The sequence below is a fragment of the Chiloscyllium punctatum genome, chromosome 3 (assembly GCF_047496795.1).
Source record: "Chiloscyllium punctatum isolate Juve2018m chromosome 3, sChiPun1.3, whole genome shotgun sequence".
Lineage (NCBI taxonomy): Eukaryota > Metazoa > Chordata > Chondrichthyes > Orectolobiformes > Hemiscylliidae > Chiloscyllium > Chiloscyllium punctatum.
Genome location: NC_092741.1, coordinates 77,332,470 through 77,352,259, shown reverse-complemented (window position 1 = coordinate 77,352,259; position 19,790 = coordinate 77,332,470). Strand labels below are relative to the sequence as shown.

The window sequence follows — 19,790 nt, the reverse complement described above, 5'->3', positions numbered from 1 at the left end:
AAGTATATTTTGAAATAAAAAAAGTAGGGATGCTATGATCCTGTGTTCCAGACACCTTGGCCTGGGGCTCAGGTATTTACAATGCCATTGCTCTTGTTGGCTGGATATTGAATCGGTGTTAGGTCAAAGCCAGCAAGCATTCATCAATAGCAATTCATCTCAACCAACAACCTTCCAAAGTCCAGCTACCTCAAAATCTTCTGATGACTAGCAGCTTACACTTTATCTTAGCCAAAACACCAAGAAACCAGAAAACTAAGCCAAAAACCACTTGTCTTGGGCCCTACCCTCAAGTGCTAAGATCCTATCCTAGCTGTTCAGACACAAGTTTCACACTTTAGCCCAAGGTATCCAAAACCCCCCAAATTCTAGGTGTCTTCTGGGCCTGACTTCTCCAACAGGGCTCAGGCCCCTATGCTCGTCTCCAGCTCTACCACCAGCCTTCTAGGTCCTTCCCCTTGAATGAGGCTCCACTACCTGCTACCTGCCATGGCTCCAGCCTCTTAGCCCCACTCCTGCCCATGTGTACCAAGGCTCCACCCTTAGTCCTGGCCTTTTTTGGCCACTCTTTTGGCCTCCTACCCAACACATGTGGCCCCAGGCCCCACCCCTGTGTTTCAGGTCCTGCCCCATTTCCCCCAGGCTCCATCCCTGTGTCCCCAAGCCACACCCCCGACTCCCAAGGGCTCACTCCGGAGTCCCAAGACTACCACCGTGCCCCAGGCCCCATCCCCATGTTTTCGGCACCACCCCCAAAATCCCACGCCACGACTGCACGCCATTCCAATGAACCCACCAACGAGGTACAGGGGCCAACCCTGTGCATCAGGCCCCTCCCCTGTGCCCCAGGCCCCACCCCTGTGACCCCACACCGCGCCCCCTGTGTATTAGGCCCCACCCCTGTGCCCAGAGGCCCTAAACCCCATGTCCTTAGGCCCCGCCCCCGTGTCCTCAGGCCACACCCCCGTGTCCCCAGGTTCTCGCCCCCGTGCCCCCAGGCCCCACCCCGTGCCGCCACGCCCCGCCCCGTGCCCCCAGGCCCCCACCCCGTGTCGCCAGCCCCGCCCCGTGCCGCCACGCCCCGCCCCGTGCCCCCAGGCTCCACCCCATGCTCCCAAGTCCCCGCCCCCATGTTGACGCGGTTCTGCGGCAGAGGCGGACGGTAGCAGTTGGCCGATGTCTTGTCCTTGTCCCGGCGCCATGGCTGAACACTTCTCGCTGTCTGACTGTGATGTTATCGGTTTCGACCTGGATCATACCCTGTGCCGGTATAACGTGAGCGACACCTTCGCGGTGAGTCTGGGGCAGAGCGAGGGCCCTTCCTTCCCCCCCCCCCCCCCCAGCTCCCTCGCCCCCAGCCTCCGGGGAGCGACAGGTTGAAGCCCTGGGGCCGCCTGGAGCCTGGAAGCAGCGGCGGCGGCGGCAGCAGCAGTGGGCCCGAAGGCCGGCTCATCACCGAGCTCTGCCGCTAACGAGACACAGGGGACAAACCTGTGGCTTCCCCATTCACACACAGCACCTCCCTCCCCCCGTCCCCTCTACTCTCCCAACTCCTACTGTCTCACCCCCCACCCCCTCCCCACGTTGCCCCCCTATTACACCCGTCCTGCCCCAAATTCCCCCGACCTCCCCCAATTCCAGCCCCCCGTCAGTTACCCCAACCCCCCATTTCCATCACCCCCCATTTCTCCCCAATTCCCACACAAAATTTCCCGCAGCCCCCCATTCCCACCACCGCCCATGGCCATGTCTGTCCCTTCCAGTACCCTACCTCCTGTACCCCCCACCCGTGGTCCATTTCCCGCTGTAGTCTGTTCTCTCCCCCACCGTAGCGCCCCCCCCCCCCCCGGTAGCCCCCCCCTCCCCTCCCCCCCCCCCCCTCCCCCCCCCCCCCCCCCCCGGTAGCCCGTCCTCCCTCCCCCCCCCGGTAGCCCGTCCTTCCCCCCCCCCCCCCCCCGTAGCCCGTCCATTTCTCCCCCCCGGCAGTCCGTTCTCCTCTCCCCCCCCCCTCTCCTCTCCTCCCCCCCCTCCCCCCCGCAGTCCATTCTCCCCCCCTCCACCCGCAGTCCATTCTCCCCCCCCTCCACCCGCAGTCCATTCTCCCCCCCCTCCACCCGCAGTCCATTCTCCCCCCCCTCCACCCGCAGTCCATTCTCCCCCCCTCCACCCGCAGTCCATTCTCCCCCCCTCCACCCGCAGTCCATTCTCCCCCCCTCCACCCGCAGTCCATTCTCCCCCCCTCCACCCGCAGTCCATTCTCCCCCCCTCCACCCGCAGTCCATTCTCCCCCCCTCCACCCGCAGTCCATTCTCCCCCCCTCCACCCGCAGTCCATTCTCCTCCCCTCCCCCCGCAGTCCATTCTCGTCCCGTAGTGCATTCCTCCATCGTAGTGAGTTACCCCGTAGTCAAACGCCTTACTAAAGTCCATGTATATGACATCAACAGCCCTTCTTTCATCTAACACATTGGTCACTTGCTTGAAGAACTCTATTAAGTTGGTACTGCATGATCTCCCCTGCACATACCATGTTGCCTATCACTGATGAACTCATTCTTTTCTCAATATAAATAGCTCCCATCTCTCAGTACCCTCTCCAGCAACCTCCCCAGCACCAACGTCAGGCTCATTGGTCTGTAGTTACCCGGAATATCCCTACTACCCTTAGTGTGCGGGGGGGACAACATGAGCAACCTTCCAATCCTCCAGCACCTCACCTGTATTTAAGGATGCCACAAAGATATCTGTCAGAGCCCCAGCTATTTCCTCTCTCGCCTCCCTCAGCTACCTGGGATGGATGCCATCCAGTCCTGGGGATTTGTCCACCTTAATAACCAACACATCTTCCCTCCTTATGCCAACGTGATTCAGACTAATCAAACTTCTATCTCTATTTTCAACATTCATTATGTTCCTCTCCTCAGTGGACACTGATGCAAAATAATCATTCAGAATCTCACCCATTCTCTCAGGTTTGGCACACAGCCTTCCTTCATTATCTTTTAGTGGACCAATCCTTTCTCTAGTTACCTGCTTGCTTCTTATATAAGAATAAAATGCTTTGAGATTTTCCTTAATTCTGCTTGCTAAATCTATTTAATGACCCCTTTTAGCTGGCTTGATTCCTTGTTTAAGACTTGTCTTACTCTTCCGATATTCCTCAGGGCCCGTTCTGTTCTTAGCTGCCTAGACCTTATGTACGCTTCCCTTTTCCTCTTGGCTAGTTGTACAATTTCTCCTGTCATCCACGGTTCACAAATCTTGCCCTTCCTATCCTTGGTCTTCAACGGGACATGCCCATCCTGCACTACCGTTGACCTATCTTTGAAAGCCTCCCACATCTCAAATGTGGACTTCCCTTCAAATGTCCAATCCACATTTCCCAGCTCCTGCCTAATTTTGATATAATTGGCCTTGGCCCAGTTTAGTACTCTTCCCTTAGGACCACTCTCTTCTTTATCTACAAGTATTCTAAGACTTACAGAATTGTGGTCACAGTTCCCAAAGAAATCCCCCACCGCAACTGCTACCACCTGTCCTGGCTCATTTGTCAGTACCAGGTCCAATATGGCTCCTTCCCTCGTCGGACTATTGACATACTGCTTTAGAAAACTCACCTGGCGCTTCGGACAAATTCTACTCCATCCAAACCTCTGACGCTAAGTGTATCCTAGTCAATACATCTCCACCCCCTCTTTTACTTCCCTCCCTGTCCTTTCTGAAGCGTCTATATCCTGGAACATTTAGTTGCCAATCATCATGCCCTTCCTTCAACCAAGTCTCTGTGATGGCAATAATGTCATACTCCCAGGCACCAATCCAAGCCCTAAGTTTATCTGCCTTATACACTATACTCCTTGCATTAAAGTAGATTCATTTCAGGCCACCAGTTCTTTTGCGCTTACCTGCTCTCTGCCTACTCTTCCCTTTATTAATGCTATCTTCATAATTCTTACTGTCTCCACCTCGCTGCCTAATTGTTTTCTCTTCTGGTTTCCAGTCCCCTGCCACATTAGTTTAAAAACTCCCCAACAGCAGTAGCAAAAAACAAGGACACTGGTTCCAGTCTGGTTCAGATGAAGACCATCCCTATAGTGGATATAGAGATGGAAGCTCACCTTGGACATATGGAAATTGTGAATGCAGTAGTAAATTAATAATTGACTTAGTGACAGATTTTTTGAAGTTGAATGCTTGTTATCTTTGGATTTGATTGAAGTTCCTTATATTGTTAGCCAAAGCAACAAATAAGCCATGCAGTTCTGAAATTTCTGTGCAAATCAATTCGATACTCGTCATGTATTTTATAAACTTAAATGTCAGTTCACCATTCGTTGATTGTTATTCAAGTCGTATGATCTTTAGAATCTTTAATGTGAAGTTGTATATTGTCTAGACTCTTCAAAAGTAGTGATATAGACACTTCAAAAAGGACAGGGAGGGAAGTAAAAGAGGGGGTGGAGATGTATTGACTGGGATACACTTAGCGTCAGAGGTTTGGATGGAGTAGAATTTGTATGAAGCGCCCAGGAGAGTTTTCTAGAGCAGTATGTATTGGCTAGCAGAAGCTGGATATAGTTCTGAGGGGCTAAAGGGATCAAAGGGTATAGGGAGAAAGTGTAGAGGCGACTAAGTTGGATGATCAGCTATGATTATATTGAATATTGGACGCTCAAAGGTTAAGTAACCTACTCCTGCTCCTGTGTCCTATGTTTTTATGTTACAAATGTCACTGATAGTTTTCAGTGTATGGTACTGCAATAAAGTTGTTTGCTGTCCTGACTTTCCTGAGTGTAATGTACTTTTAATTAGGTGTAAAGGTGTTAATCAAAATATCATTTAAAATACACGTATACTATGAAGATGTTCACCATTGATACAGAGGATACTCTTGTTTAAAGCTATCTGTCTTGCTTGCATTTATCATCATATTATTGTTGGCCAGAGTTTGAGAGTTGAGTGCCGACTTGTTTAATCTGATGGCTCTCTTCTGCTGCAGCAATACCCTAGCACTAATCTTAGAAGATTATCTATTCATGGAGAAGTTTGAACATTCAATATACCACCCTTCAGTACTTTGAGTGAGGTTGCCATTCATTGTCAGTTCAATACATAGGAATACAGTAGGCCATTCAGCCTTTTGAGTGTGTTCTATCATTCAGTGTTATCATGGTTTTTCTGTGGCCTACCTCCAGATACCTGCCTAAGGCCCCATACATTGTTAAAAGCTAATTCATTCCCTTGCAGCAGGCAGGCTGCTTTCATTCAAACTCCTGATCTCGTAGATGTTATGGCGAAGACAAGCAGATTTATTTTCTGTGACGGGATCACAGAATCCCTCTAGTGTGGAAGCAGGCACTTGGCCATTGAGTCCACACCAACCTTCCAAAGAGCATGCTACTCAGACCCTACCTACCTACCCTACCCTGTAACCCTGCATTTCCCATGGCTAATCCATCTAGCCTGCACATCCCTGGACACTATGGGCAATCCACCTAATTTGCACGTCTTTAGACTTTAGGAGGGAACCAGAGCAACGAGAAGACACCCACGCAGACAAGGGGAGAATTTGAAAACTCTACACCCTGGGTCCTTGGCGCTATGAGGCAGCAGTGCTAACCACTTAGCTGTGGTGCCAGTCCACAGTTGCAAAAGAGAAACTGAAAAAGCTTTTAAAATGTAAAGATACCCAGGTTACATGCTTCTAATAGCTTTGCAGGTTAATGATAAGGAACAATTAATGTTTGACTGAACAATTTTGACAGAATAATAGGTGGTGACCAAACTTGGGAACATGTGAAGCACTGAATGTGGTGATATTTTATCAGCATTGTACGTAAGAGATGTATAGCATGGAAACAGACCCTTCTGTCCAACTCATCCATGCCAACAGATCTCCTAAATTAATCTAATTTCATCTGCCAGCATTTAGCCTATATTCTTCTAAACACTTTCTATTCATGTACCCATCAAGATGCCTTTTAAATGTTGTAATTCCACCACCTCCCCAGCAGCTCATTTGATAAAAGTTCGATCCTCTGTGTGGAAAAGTTGTCCCTTAGGTCCCCTTTAAATCTTTCCCCTCTCACCTTAAACCTTTGTCCTCTAGTTTTAGGCTCTCCTACCCTGGGGGGGAAAAAAAGCCTTGGCTATTCATCTGTCCATGCTTCTCATGATTTTATAAACCTCTATAAGATCACCCCTCACTTCTGATGGTCCAGGGATAACCACCCCAGCCTATTCAGCCCCTCCATATAGCTCAAATCCTTCAACCCTGGCAACATCTTGTAAATCTCTTTGGAATCTTTTCAAGTTTCCTATGGCAGGGACACCAGAATTGAATGCAGTATTCCAAAAGTGGCCTAACAAATGTTATTTCCAGCCGCAGTGTGACCTCCCAACTCCTATACTCAATGCACTGACCAATAAAGGTTACTCAAAATTCTATGTGTTCTTAATTTACTGAGCTTTTCATATTAGTTATTGAAATCTGATACACTGGCTACATAAAGCTTGTCAGTACTGTTGTTACAGATAGAAAATAACATATTTTCATAGAAATTCAAATTAATACTTCCTTTGAAGAATCTCTTGCACAATGCTCCTACCTACATTGTGGAGAAAACATATATTGCTGTTAGTTATTGTAAACCAATCTTGTGTTTTGTTTGAATTTTTCAGCTGATATATGATAGCTTCGCTCAATTCTTAGTTGAACAGAGAGGCTATGATCGAGAACTTATGACTTTAACTCCTGACTGTTGGGATTTTTGGTAAGTTCTTTATTTTTCTTGTTGCAAAAAATGGCAGTTTTTGATCATTGGATTCTAATAATTGGATTCTAAAAATAATCGGGGCCATTTCAACTTTTCACCCCTCTCCCTTCAGCTTGAAAATCTTTTCTGCCAAAAGTGAGAACTGATAATACACTGAGATCTGAGAGGCATCTGGAACTTTCCTGAACAAGAGTCTGATTATTTAGCTAACGTAGTGGCATAAAGAGGAGAGTGAAACGAGCATGAAACTTGAAGGAACAGAAAAAAAATAAAAGCAAGAAAAAAAACATTGAGATAAAATAACAAAACAAAAAGTAAGAACAATATTAAAAGTTTTAAAATCCTCTTGACAGTTATCTGAAGTGGTTTGGTACAACTGAGTGACCATTTTAGAAAATTGACCACACATTGTGTTGGGGTCTGAAGTCATATGTAGACCAGACCCAGTATGCCCTTCCCACATGAGCAATACTGAATGAGGGAGGGAACTCCTGAGCTTTGACCTCGGCATTAAAGTGCACTGTTGCTAGTGGTAAAGCAGTAGAAAGCAATGGATGTACAAAATAGCAGGATGGAAAAACACTGATATTTGACTGGGTTGAGGAGCTGGTGGACATTACAGGAATAGTGAAGAATTAGTCCATATAGAAGTTTGAAAACATGAATGAGAATTTTAAAGTTGAAGCATTGCCATGGTGTGAACGAGTGCAGGTCAGGAAAAACAGGAGGATTGGAGTAATACTTGTTCTGAGTTAGGAAGGACATACTGGCACTGGAGCGTGGCCAGCGGAGATTCACACTGATGATCCCTAGAATGGTAGGCCTAACATGCGATGAATGGCTGAGGATCCTAGGATTGTATTCATTAGAGTTTAGAAGGTTGAGGGAAGATCTAATAGATACTTACAAGATAATGCATGGCTTAGAAAGGGTGGACTCTGGGAATTTGTTTCCACAAATTCTTGATCTCGTAAGGAACTAAAGGCTATGGGGAACATGCAGTAAGTGGAGTTGACATGCTCATCAGCCATGATTAAATGGCGGAGTGGACTCGATGGGCCAAATGGCCTTACTTCCACTCCTATGTCTTATGGTCTTTGGGTCTTATGGTTCTATGTCTTAGGGAGAGCTTTTGTTGAACGCAAAGTTATGGAAACTGGAATATAAGAAGTGAAGTAGGTTGGTACAAAGGCATGAATGACAGTAGAGATGGCACTGGCATTACAGAAAATCCTTGGTGTTTGCAGTATTGTTTGGAAACTAATTTTGGGGTCCACAGTGGCATTCTGTTTATACATGAAACATAGAAACATCGGCAATAGGTCCAAGATTCAGCCATTGGACCTTTTGAGTATGCTTCACCGTTCAATATAATCATAGCATTTGGTTCAATTTAATACCTTGTTCCTGCTTTAGGTTGTTGTGGTTTTATGGCAGAGAATTCTACTGGCTCAAAACTTTGGGGTGAATACATTTCTCCTCATCTCAATTAGACTGTAACCCTTGGTTTTGCATTCCCCAGTCAACAGGAACATACTTCCTGCATTTACCTTTCTAGTCCTATTAGAAAGTTTCTATAAAGTCTCTGCTCGTTCTCCTGCAGTGAATAAATTCCTAACTCATCTAGTCTCTCTTAATTTATTAGTCTTGCCATCCCAGAAGTCAGTCTAGTAAACCTTCATTGCATTCCGTCCATCATCAGATTAGGTTATGAGACCAAAACTGCACACAATATACCAGGTTTGGTCTCACTAAGGCCCTCTACAATTTCAGCAAGACATCCCTGCTCCTGTACTCGAATCATGTAACTATGAAAGTCTACATACTGTTTGCGTTCTTCACTGCCTGCGTGCTTACTTGCAGCAACTGGCATTCAAGAACATCAAGATCTCAGTGTGCATCCCCGTTTCCCAATCTGTCACCAGGCCTTTCTGCTTCTACTATCAAAGTGGATAACTTCCTCTTCATCCATATACTACTTCATCTCTCCACTCAATTTATCCAAATCACAAAAATGAAACAAAGAACTGTAGATGCTAGAACTCTGAAACAAAAACAGAAGTAATTAGATTAACTCAGCACATCAGGCAGCTTCTGTGACGAAAAAGCAGAGTTAATGTTTCGAGTCTGAAGAAGGATCGCTGGATATTTTGTTTCAGCTATCCAAATCACTTTTACGCATCTCTATCTCCTAATTGCTCACCCTCCCACCCAGACTTGTGTTGTCTACAAATGTGGAGATATTGTATTTATTTCGTTCACCTAAATTATTAATATGTATTGTGAATATCTAGGATCAAAACATGGATCCCTGTAGTATTCAATGAGCCACTGGCTGTCACTCAGCAAGAGACCAGTTTCTTCCTATTCTTTGTTTCCTCTCTGCTAACCAGTCAGTACACTACTCACCATCCTATGTACTTTAATTTTACACACTTAATCACATATGTGGGACTTTACTTAACCCCTTCTAAAGGTGCAAGTAAACCATATTCACTGAGTCCGTCTTATCAATTGTACTAATTACATCCTCAAAAGATTCCACTAGATGTGTAAAGCATAATTTTTCTTTGGTAAATCCTTGCTGATTCCATTTGATCTTATTACTGATTTCAGGGTTCTTTATCTCTGATTTCAATGTTCTTTACTATTATGTTATTTATAATTGTCATATTTTCCCCACTACTCATGTCAGGCTAACTGATCTACAGTTCTCTCTACTGTATTTTCTTTGAATAGTGGGGTTATGTTAGCTACCCTCCAATCCATTGAAACTGTTCCAGGATGTACAGAATCTTGAAATTCACCAATGCATCCACTATCTTTAGGACGAGTATTCTGCAAGTTATTGGGCACTGAGGGTTTATTATAACACAGTGGTGAACCCCTCTGTTAATTAAACCAAACATCCAGAAAAGCACACCTTGCCTCGTAATCTGTTAAAATATGAGGGACCAAGAGGTCCCAAATCCCATTATTTAAAGAAAGCAACATAAATTTATTTTTTAACTGAAAAGTGAACATTAAATTCAAACTCGATTGGGTTTTAATATCCTGGGACATAATTTAAACTGGTTAAATTTGAATTGTTGTCAAGACCGCAACCAAACCATAGGTATCCATTTCACAATCAAATGTTACATATTTTGATTTTCCTGTACACTCTGGGACTGCCGTCTAGCCAGATACACAGGTGCTTGTATGCTCTCAGTTCAGAATAGCATGCACTCTCTCCTAAAGGTACAGTACATGCCTTCAGCTTCATAACACCTCCCCCTTAATGAAAAGATGGCTTCTTTGTTTTCTAATTCTTAATCCCATTCAGATGAAATACATAGGCCATTAATCTAAATTATACTTTTCACATTATTTCTGCACACATATGTAACATTGGAATCTGTCTAATTTTATCTAGATGTTCTTTAAATCCACGATAACACATCTGCTGTCACATTTTTACGACCCCCAACTTGTACAATTTGTAAATTAAGAGTCTGTAACATAAGACTCCAATGAAATAGTCTCGTATTTTCGTCTTTAAATCTTTCCAAGAAGGTAAGAGGATTGTGGTCCATGTACACAACCGTCTTTGACACATAAACATTAAAATGTTGTAAGGCCAGTACCAAACTCCATAATTCTTTTTTGATGGTAGTGTATTTTCTCTGGTGGGTGTTGAGTTTCTTTGAAAAGTAGCCAATTGTCCGTTCAATTTCATCACCAACTTCCTGTAACAGTACTCCAACTCGTATATCGCAAGCATCACTTGCAACTTTGAGGGTTTCACAAAATTTGGGGTAGCTAAAACTGACGCCGTGATTAATACTGCTTTAAGTTCTCAGATGTCTCTTGTCATTGTTCTGTCCATTGAAATTTTGTGTTCTTTAGTAAATCTGTTAGTAGTGCCGTCACGCTGCTGAAGTTTGGGACAAACTTCCAATGGAATCTGCTTACTCCCAAAAATTGAAGCACCTCTCTTTGAGGATGGTCATGGAAATTCCTCGATGGCCTTCATCTTCACGTTCCTTGGGGTCAACCTTCCATGACCGATGTTATGTCCCAAGAATGTCACTGTTTCACAACCAAATGTTACATTTTTTCAATTTTCCAGTACATTCTGGGACTGCCATCTAGTCATATACACAGGTGCTTGTAAGTTCTCAGTTCAGAACAGCATTCACTTTCAAGGGTACAGTACATGCCTTCAACTTCATAACAGATTTATCAACCTTTAATCCTATCCATGTTGTTCCGCTACAGCACTTCCAGTCCCTGCCTTTGTTCCCCAACATTTTTGGGACATGATTTGTGTCCTTTTTTACAAAGCCAGCATGAAAGTATGTACTTAATTAGTCTAGCATCTCTTTGCTCCCATAATAACCTCCTCTGGTTCTGACTGTAAGTAACTGAGTGTTGCCTCACAAATCTATTTCTCTTCATCCACCTAAAGCTTTTGCAATCAATTTGTATGTTCCCTGCAAGCTTACTGCACATTCCCGCAACCCATCAATAACCTTTCATGAAGTTCCAGAGGAGTGGAAAACTGCCAGAGTGATACCCCCTTAATTAAAAGAGAGAAGACAAAAACCAGGTAACTAACGTGTCGTTAGCTTAATGGATGCCATTGGGAAAATGTTAAAGCCTATTATGAAGAAAGTATTAATCAAGCATTTAGAAATAGATGATCAAATGGGTTCAGCTTCGTGAAGGGGAGAATGTGCTGACAAGGTAACAAGCAGAATAGGTAAAGAGAAGCAGTGGATCTAATATATTTAAGTCTTTACGAGGCGTTCGATAGGGTACCACACATTTTTAAGATATCCATGTTATGGGAGGTCATATATTAGCATGGATGGAGGATTGAATAACTAATAGAGTTATTAGGTACAAACACCTGATGAAGGAGAAATGCTCTGAAAGCTAGCGCTTCCAAATGAACCTGTTGGACTGTAACCTGGTGTTGTGTAACTTTTAAGAGTTAGGATAAGGGGGACATTTTCAAACAGGCAACCTTAAACTGGTGATGTGCCACAGGGATCAGTGCTGAGCCACAATTATTTGTAATATATTTTAATGACTTGGATAAGTAAGGTGAATTTGCGGATGACCTGAAAACAGTGACAGCAAATGCTGAAGATGAGAGTCTGCAGAGGGATAGACACAATGGGCAAAAACTTGGAAAATAGAATATAGAAGTAGTGGGGTATAGAAACAGGCTTTCCTAAAACTATGTACATTATTGAAGCATCAGAAGCTGTTCAGAGAAGGTTCTCTAGGTTAATCCTATGTATGGAGGGACTGCCATATGAGGAGAGGTTGTGTTGGTTGAGTCTGGACATGTTGGAGTTTAGAAGAATGCAAGGTAACCCTTACTGAAACGTACAAGACAAGGGGGTTGGCAGAATAGACAGGGAAAGGTGGTTTCTGCTTGTGAGAATTTAGGCCCAGAGGGCATAATCTCTGAATAAGGACTAGCCCATTTAAGACAAATGAGGACAAAGTTTTTCTTTGAGAGAGTTATAATGGCTGAATTGTTAAGTATATTCAAGGCTGAGATGAACAGATGTTTTTAATCAGTAAGGGAATTGAGGTTTGTGGGGAAGAACATGAAAGTGGAGTTGAGGTTTATCAGATCAACCATTATCTCATTGAATGGCAACTTATGATCCTGTGGTCTTACATCCTTCTTTGACAAAAATCCAGCTACTTCTGCTGTAAAAAAAATCAAACATTGCCCTGCAGGCTTTGGTGTTAACACTCATTTTAAATTGTAAGATGCACATGAACTATAATTGTTGACTGTTAGTTTTGGAAGATAGCCAATTTAAAAGGTCTGGTACTCTTGGTTGATTACAGTGCCCATTGCACAAGTATGTTTTACAAGCTTTGCAAAAATTATTAAGTTTATCCTGATAAATTTAAAAGAACAGTACAGAATAAAATTAATGGCTTCAGTTGATTCACAGTAGAATACCTATTCACGACCTCTGGCCGACTGAGTGCTTATCTCTTGTTCTTCTCTGCCAATTAATATTTTTCTTTCTGCTTTCAGGCATACTGTGTGTTTGCTAAGAGTTATAACTTATTATCCTTTGTTAATCACCTGAAGTATTGTCCAAGAGTATCCTCAACTCCTAAGTTGTTGTTGATATCTGAACAGGTTGAGATTCTGAGTGGAGATTACAGAGAGTAGTCAGGAATTCAAAAAGGAGATCCTTGAGATTAGTAATATCTGGATTCCTCCCGGTGCTACGAGCTAGTGAGGGCAGGAGTAGAAGGGTAGAGCCGATGAATGCATGGCTGAGGAGCTGGTGAATAGGAAAAGGATTCACATTTTTGGATCATTGGAATGTCTTTTGGGGTAGAAGTGATCTGTACAAGAAGGACGGATTGCACCTAAATTGGAAGGGGAATAATATCCTGGCAGGGAAATTTGCTAGAGCTGCTCACGAGGATTTAAGCTAATAAGGTGGGGGGGTGTGGGAGATAGTGAGGAAAAAGATCAATCTGAGACTGGTACAGTTGAGAACAGAAGCGAGTCAAACAATCAGGGCAAGCAGGGACAAGGTACGACTAATAAATTAAACTGCATTTATTTCAATACAAGGGGCCTAACAGATGAACTTGGCACAGTTAGGAACATGGCAGTGGGATATCATAGCAATTACAGAAGCATGGCTCAGGGATGGGCAGGACTGGCAGCTTAATGTTCCAGGATACAAAGGCTACTGGAAGGATAGAAAGTGAGGCAAGAGAGGAGGGGGAGTGGCGTTTTTGATAAGGGATAGCATGCCAGCTGTACTGAGGGAGGATATTCCCTGAAGTACATTGAGGGAAGTTATTTGGTTAGAACTGAGAAATAAGAAAGGAATGATCACCTTATTAGGATTGTGTTACAGACCCCCTAATAGTCAGAGGAAAATTGAGAAACAAATTTGTAAGGAGATCTCAGCTATCTGTAAGAATAGTAGGGTGGTTATGGTGGGGGATTTTAAATTTCCAAACATAGACTGGGACTGCCATAGTGTTAAGGGTTTAGATGGAGTGGAATTTGTTAAGTGTGTATAAGAAAATTTTCAGTATCAGTGTGTGCATGTACCTATTCTCAGGAAATAAGGCAGGGCAGGTGACTGAGGTGTCAGTGGGGGAACACTTTGGCACCAGAAACCATAATTTTATTAGATTTAAAATAGTGATGGAAAAGGATAGACCAGATCTAAAAGTTGAGGTTCGAAATTGGAGAAAGGCCAATTTTTCACAGTATTGGGCAAGAACTTTCAAAAGCTGATTGGGGGGCAGATGTTCGCAGGTAAAGGGATGGCTGGAAAATGGAAAGCCTTCAGAAATGAGATAATATGAGAATCCAGAGAAAGTATATTCCTGTCAGGGTGAAAGGAAAGGCTGGTAGGTATAGGGAATGCTGGATGACGAAAGAAATTGAGGGTTTTGTTAAGAAAAAGAAGGAAGCATGTGTCAGGTATAGACAGGATAGATCGAGTGAATCCTTAGAAGAGTATAAAGGAAGTAGGAGTATACTTAAGAAGGAAATCAGGAGGGCAAAAAGGGGACATGAGATCGCTTTGGCAAATAGAATTAGGGAGAATCCAAAGGGCTTTTACAAATACATTAAGGACAAAAAGGTAACTAGGGAGAGAATAGGGCCCCTCAAAGATCAGCAAGGCGGCCTTTGTGTGGAGCTGCAGAAAATGGGGGAAATACTAAGTGAGTATTTTGCATCAGTATTTACTATGGAAAAGAACATGGAAGATATAGAATGTAGGGAAATAGATGGTAACATCTTAAAAAATGTCCAGATGACAGAGGAGGAAGTGCTGGATGTCTTGAAACGGGTAAAGGTGGATAAATCCCCAGGACCTGATCAGGTGTACCCTAGAACTCTGTGGGAAGCTAGGGAAGTGATTGTTGGGCCTCTTGCTGAGATATTTGTATCATTGATAGTGACAGGTGAGGTGCCAGAAGACTGGAGGTTGGTTGATGTGCCACTGTTTAAGAAGGGTGGCAAGGACAAGCCAGGGAACTATAGACCAGTGAGCCTGACGTTGGTGGTGGGCAAGTTGTTGGAGGAAATCCTGAGGGACAGGATGTACATGTATTTGGAAAGGCACGGACTGATTAAGGATAGTCAGCATGGCTTTGTGCATGGGAAATCATGTCTCACAAACTTGAGTGATTTTTTGAAGAAGTAACAAAGAGGATTGATGAGGGCAGAGTGGTAGATGTGATCTATATGGATTTCAGTAAGGCGTTCAACAACATTCCCCATAGGAGACTGATTAGCAAGGTTAGATCTCACGGAATACAGGGAGAACTAGTCATTTGGATACAGAACTGGCTCAAAGGTAGAAGACAGATGGTGGTGATGGAGGGTTGTTTTCCAGGTTGGAGGCCTGTGACCAGTGGAGTGCCACAAGGATCGATGCTGGGTCCACTGCTTTTTAGCATTTATATAAGTGATTTGGATGTGAGTGAAAGAGGTATAGTTCATAAGTTTGCAAATGACACCAAAATTGGAAGTGTAGTGGACAGCGAAGAAGGTTACCTCAGATTACAACAGGATCTCGATCAGATGAGCCAATGGACTGAGAAGTGGCAGATGGAGTTTAATTCAGATAAATGTGAAGTGCTGCATTTTGGGAAAGCAAATCTTAACAGGATTTATACACTTAATGGTAAGGTCCGAGGGAGTGGTGCTGAACAAAGAGACCTTGGAATATAGGTTCATAGCTCCTTGAAAGTGGAGTTGCAGGTAGACAGGATAATGAAGAAGGCGTTAGGTATGCGTTCCTTTATTGGTCAGAATATTGAGTACAGGAGTTGGGAGGTCATGTTGCGGCTGTACAGGACATTGGTTAGACCACTGTTGGAATATTGGATGCAGTTCTGGTCTCCTTCCTATCGGGAGGATGTTGTGAAACTTGAAAGGGATCAGAAAAGATTGTCAAGGATGTTGCCAGGGTTGGAGGATTTGAGCTATGGGGAGAGGTTGAACAGGCTGGGGCTGTTTTCCCTGGAGTCTTGGAGGCTGTGGGGTGACCTTAGAGAGATTTACAAAATTATGAGGGCATGGATAGGATAAATAGACAAAGTCTTTTCCCTCGGGTGGGGGAGTCCAGAACTAGAGGGCATAGGTTTAGGGTGAGAGGGGAAAGATATAAAAGGGACCTAAAGGGCAACTTTTTCAGGCAGAGGGTGGTACATGTATGGAATGAGCTGCCAGAGGAAGTGGAGGAGGCTAGTACAATTGCAACATTTAAAAGGCATTTGGATGGGTATGTGAATAGGAAGGGTTTAGAAAGATATGGGCCAAGTGCTGGCAGGTGGGATTAGATTGAGTTGGGATATCTGGTCAGCATGTACACGTTGGACCGAAGGGTCTGTTTCCATGCTGTACATCTCTGACTCTGTGATCAATCTTGCATTAGCTAAGCATTGTATGCCCATTTTTGACTGCTTTCTTCAAAATTGATGGACATCTTATTGATATATCTTTTATCTTCTGACTTAGTCCTTAAAATATTAATCACTTGTAGGATCATTTTTTTGACCGCTCGTCTTTCTCTTCTCACTGACTTTGCAGATCTCCACTAAGGTGGTGTGGCACCAGCAATTTGTATCTAATTTGAGAATATCTCACATTATATCTAGTGTTTAGTAATAAGCTCAATGTTCCAACTGATGCAATTAAGTATCTTACAAAATTTTAAACCTTTTCGTGAAAAGAGCTGTATGACTGCTTCATAACTGCCTATTTCAGAAGTAAGTTAATCGTGTCATTTTCAAAAAAGCCAAACTGGCTTATGCTCTCCAAATGAAGTGGGAATCACGTTAGCAAGAAACACACCATATCACCAACGTATCCTGTAATGTTTTGCTGCTGCAGAGATATCAGAGGTCCATGTACAGTAGCAGCTTCTGGAAGCAAAAGACATTCGTTGCTATATCAGTCAACATAAGCAAAACCTCCCAGTGGCTACATGGCTACGCTGCCTATGTTGCATATCACCATCTTGAAGTATGTTCAAACTAAGGTTCAAAGTATCATTGTAATGTACAGTAAAATGTATAAAGCTCAAAATAAGCACGCAAATTGGTTGGCGTTTTACATTCTTGAAGTTAAAAAAATACCTAAATCATTTCAAAAACACAACTGTCTCTTTTGAGTAAAATATATTACTTCAAAGGACTTAACATTTGTTAGCCTAAGTTTACATTAGCTTGTGTTACAGCTGAGGGTGGAAAATTGCCTGTTGTCATGCTGTGGGGTACATCTTAAGAATGCTTTTCCCAGTTACCAAGGTGGCCAATTAAATACAAAATATTAAATACAAATTAACTGTATCAGGTTCGAAGCAACAAGATCTATTAACCAGGTTTCTTGATGAACACACAAATATAGCAAAGTATGGCATGTACTGGAAATCTGGAATAGAAACGAAGTGTTGAAAGGTCTGTGGAGACAGAAATAGTTAACATTCTGAGTCAATTTGTCGCTTCCTTGGAAAAGAGACTTATTGGATTCAAAACTCTCTTTCTCCACCGATGCTGTCGGCTGAGTTCTGCTTTTATTCTTAAATATAATTATTGTTTTATTATTAAAATACCACTTATACAATAAAGATGCAATACTGGATAAACAGTGGTTAAGCATTGTACAAGTATAAATGCTTATTCCTGTATGTTATAGCATGGAGTCAGACAGCGGAATCAAATTTGTATTTGAAAAACAGTGAAATTAACCTGTTGAAGACCCCTTTCCAATGGTTCCTGACCAGATCTTTGAATAATTAATCTCCGGATACTGTTTTTGTGCCTTTAACAGAGGGTGTAACTGTTTATTAAATAGAGAATAACTTTAGCAGAAGAACAGTTAAGCAACAATGTAAGCTGAGGGTTATGCTTTTCGACTGAACCATTTGTTTTCAGCCCCCATTCATGCAAGATAAACAAACAAACATAGCTAGGCAGTAAGTAAAATAACAAAACTGGCCAGATTACTTAATGTCTGTAACGATACGTTATTTCATAGGCATAAATATAGACTTTCCTGGAACATTGATCAGGGTCACCTTCTTGGTTCACCCAGACATAGTCTATAATACTTCTCATTTTACTTCCCGAAGCTGATGTAGTGGGTTAGACAGGGAATTTTCAAATCTTAATCCTGTCTCAGCAACAGCCAAGAACCACCTCCTCAGAAAACCTATTTCAAATGAGCACCTTCAGTTCTGGCTCAATCCTAATAAACTGATCAACTCTTCTCAAGGTCTCAGTTACTATTCAATGACTGCTGTCTCCTTGAATATAGCATTTCTTCCAGATTTGGCAGAGTCACTTCCCAGGTCCTGTCCTTATTAACAATCAAATTCTGCTATCTGTTAAACACAATGCTGTTCTGCGGGTCACTGTGTTTTTTGGAACCTTGTTAATCAAGTATCAGCCTATAGTTTATCTCCAAGCCTAGCCTCTCAAATAAACAGAGCTTAGAAAAGGTTTGTAGCTTGGGTTGTGGGAGAGATCATAGATTCATTCACCGAGCTGATGTGTTTTTCTGCAGACATTTTGTCACCTTGCTAGGTGACATTGTCAGTGTACCTCCATTGAAACAATGGTGGTCTGTCCGGTTTGGCATTTGTGTTTCTGTTTTCTTGTACTTCCGGTTCTGTATCTGAGTGGTTTGCATATGGGGTCCAGTTCAACAGTAATGTCTCCACTGGAATAAAGTTCACTAAAGAGCAGAACAACAGCAGACTCCCCTTCCTGGATGTATTAGTGGAGTGCATACCTACTGGTGAACTCCAGACAAGTGAGTATAGGAGAAACACCCATACAGATTAGATACTGAACTATAATAGCAACCACCCAGGACCCACAAAAAAAAAGCTGCATTAGGATTCTATTTAAATGAACAAGGACATTCTACAGCAATCCAGAACTCCAGAGGCAGAACAGGAGCACTTATTCAAAGGATTTAAACAGAACCAGTACCCCAAGAGCACTATCCTCCGGTACTTATGCAACAAACATAGAGAAGAAAACACTACATGACCAGACCATACCGTGCATCAAGGACATATCAGAAGTGATTACCCGACTATCTGTATTCAGACCCCCGGGAATCATTGTGCCCCACAAACCAGTAAACACCTTTCATCAGCAACTCACAAAAGTTAAAGATCCGATACCCACGTCCAACAGGATGAATGTAATCTACAAGGTACCCTGCAAGGACTGTGAAAAACACTACATAGGACAAACAGAAAGAATATGCAGCTGAAGAGAATTGGCTGTACTAAGTTTTCCATAGTGTTAGGTGCATTAGTCAGAGGGAAATGGGTCTGGGTGGGTTACTTTTCGGAGGGTCGGTGTGGACTGGTTGAACCTAAGGGCCTGTTTCCACACTGTAGGGGATCTAATCTAATCTAAAAACTAACTATATGAGTGTACGAACATCAGCTTGCCACTGCCAAACACAGCCAGTACACTCTTATTACAACCCACATAGACAGTGAGGGACACTAATTCAACTGGGACAAAGTAACCGTCCTAGCACAGGCAAAACAGAGACACGACAGAGAATTCCTTGAAGCGTGGCAGTCCAATTGGAATTCAATCAATAAACATTGAACTGGACCCCATATACAAACCACTCCGGTACGGAACCGGAAGTACCAGAAAACGGAGACACGTAAATACCAGGTGGGATAGACCACCAATGCTTCACTATAGGCGAACCGACAGTATCGCCTAGCAAGCTGACGAAATGTCTGCAGAAAAACGCATCAACAACCAAAACTGAGATTGTTGAGTCTATATTTTTCCATTTACCATGAACTGTGCCAAAGTCTACAAGTCATTTGCAATTCAAAATTCAAAGTTGATCGAAAAATGAAAATAATGAAAAATCAATGTAGGTTCTAACAAACACCTACAAACACAAATTCTTTGACAAAAGAGAAAAAGATATTTTTCAGAGAGTGACTTTATAAGAAAATCC

General features: G+C 43.0%; 1 protein-coding gene across 3 annotated transcripts in view; it reads left to right on the top strand.

Moving 5' to 3' along the window:
* Nucleotides 1-1,131: 1,131 nt before the first annotated feature.
* Nucleotides 1,132-19,790, top strand: part of nt5dc1 (5'-nucleotidase domain containing 1) — a 554,582-nt gene continuing 535,923 nt past the window's right edge. For all 3 annotated transcript variants that reach the window (XM_072555633.1, XM_072555641.1, XM_072555649.1), the window contains exons 1-2: nt 1,132-1,293; nt 6,681-6,772. In XM_072555633.1, the coding sequence (XP_072411734.1) occupies nt 1,177-1,293; nt 6,681-6,772 (209 nt within the window). In that variant the 5' untranslated portion in view covers nt 1,132-1,176. The remainder of the gene's footprint in view (nt 1,294-6,680; nt 6,773-19,790) is intronic.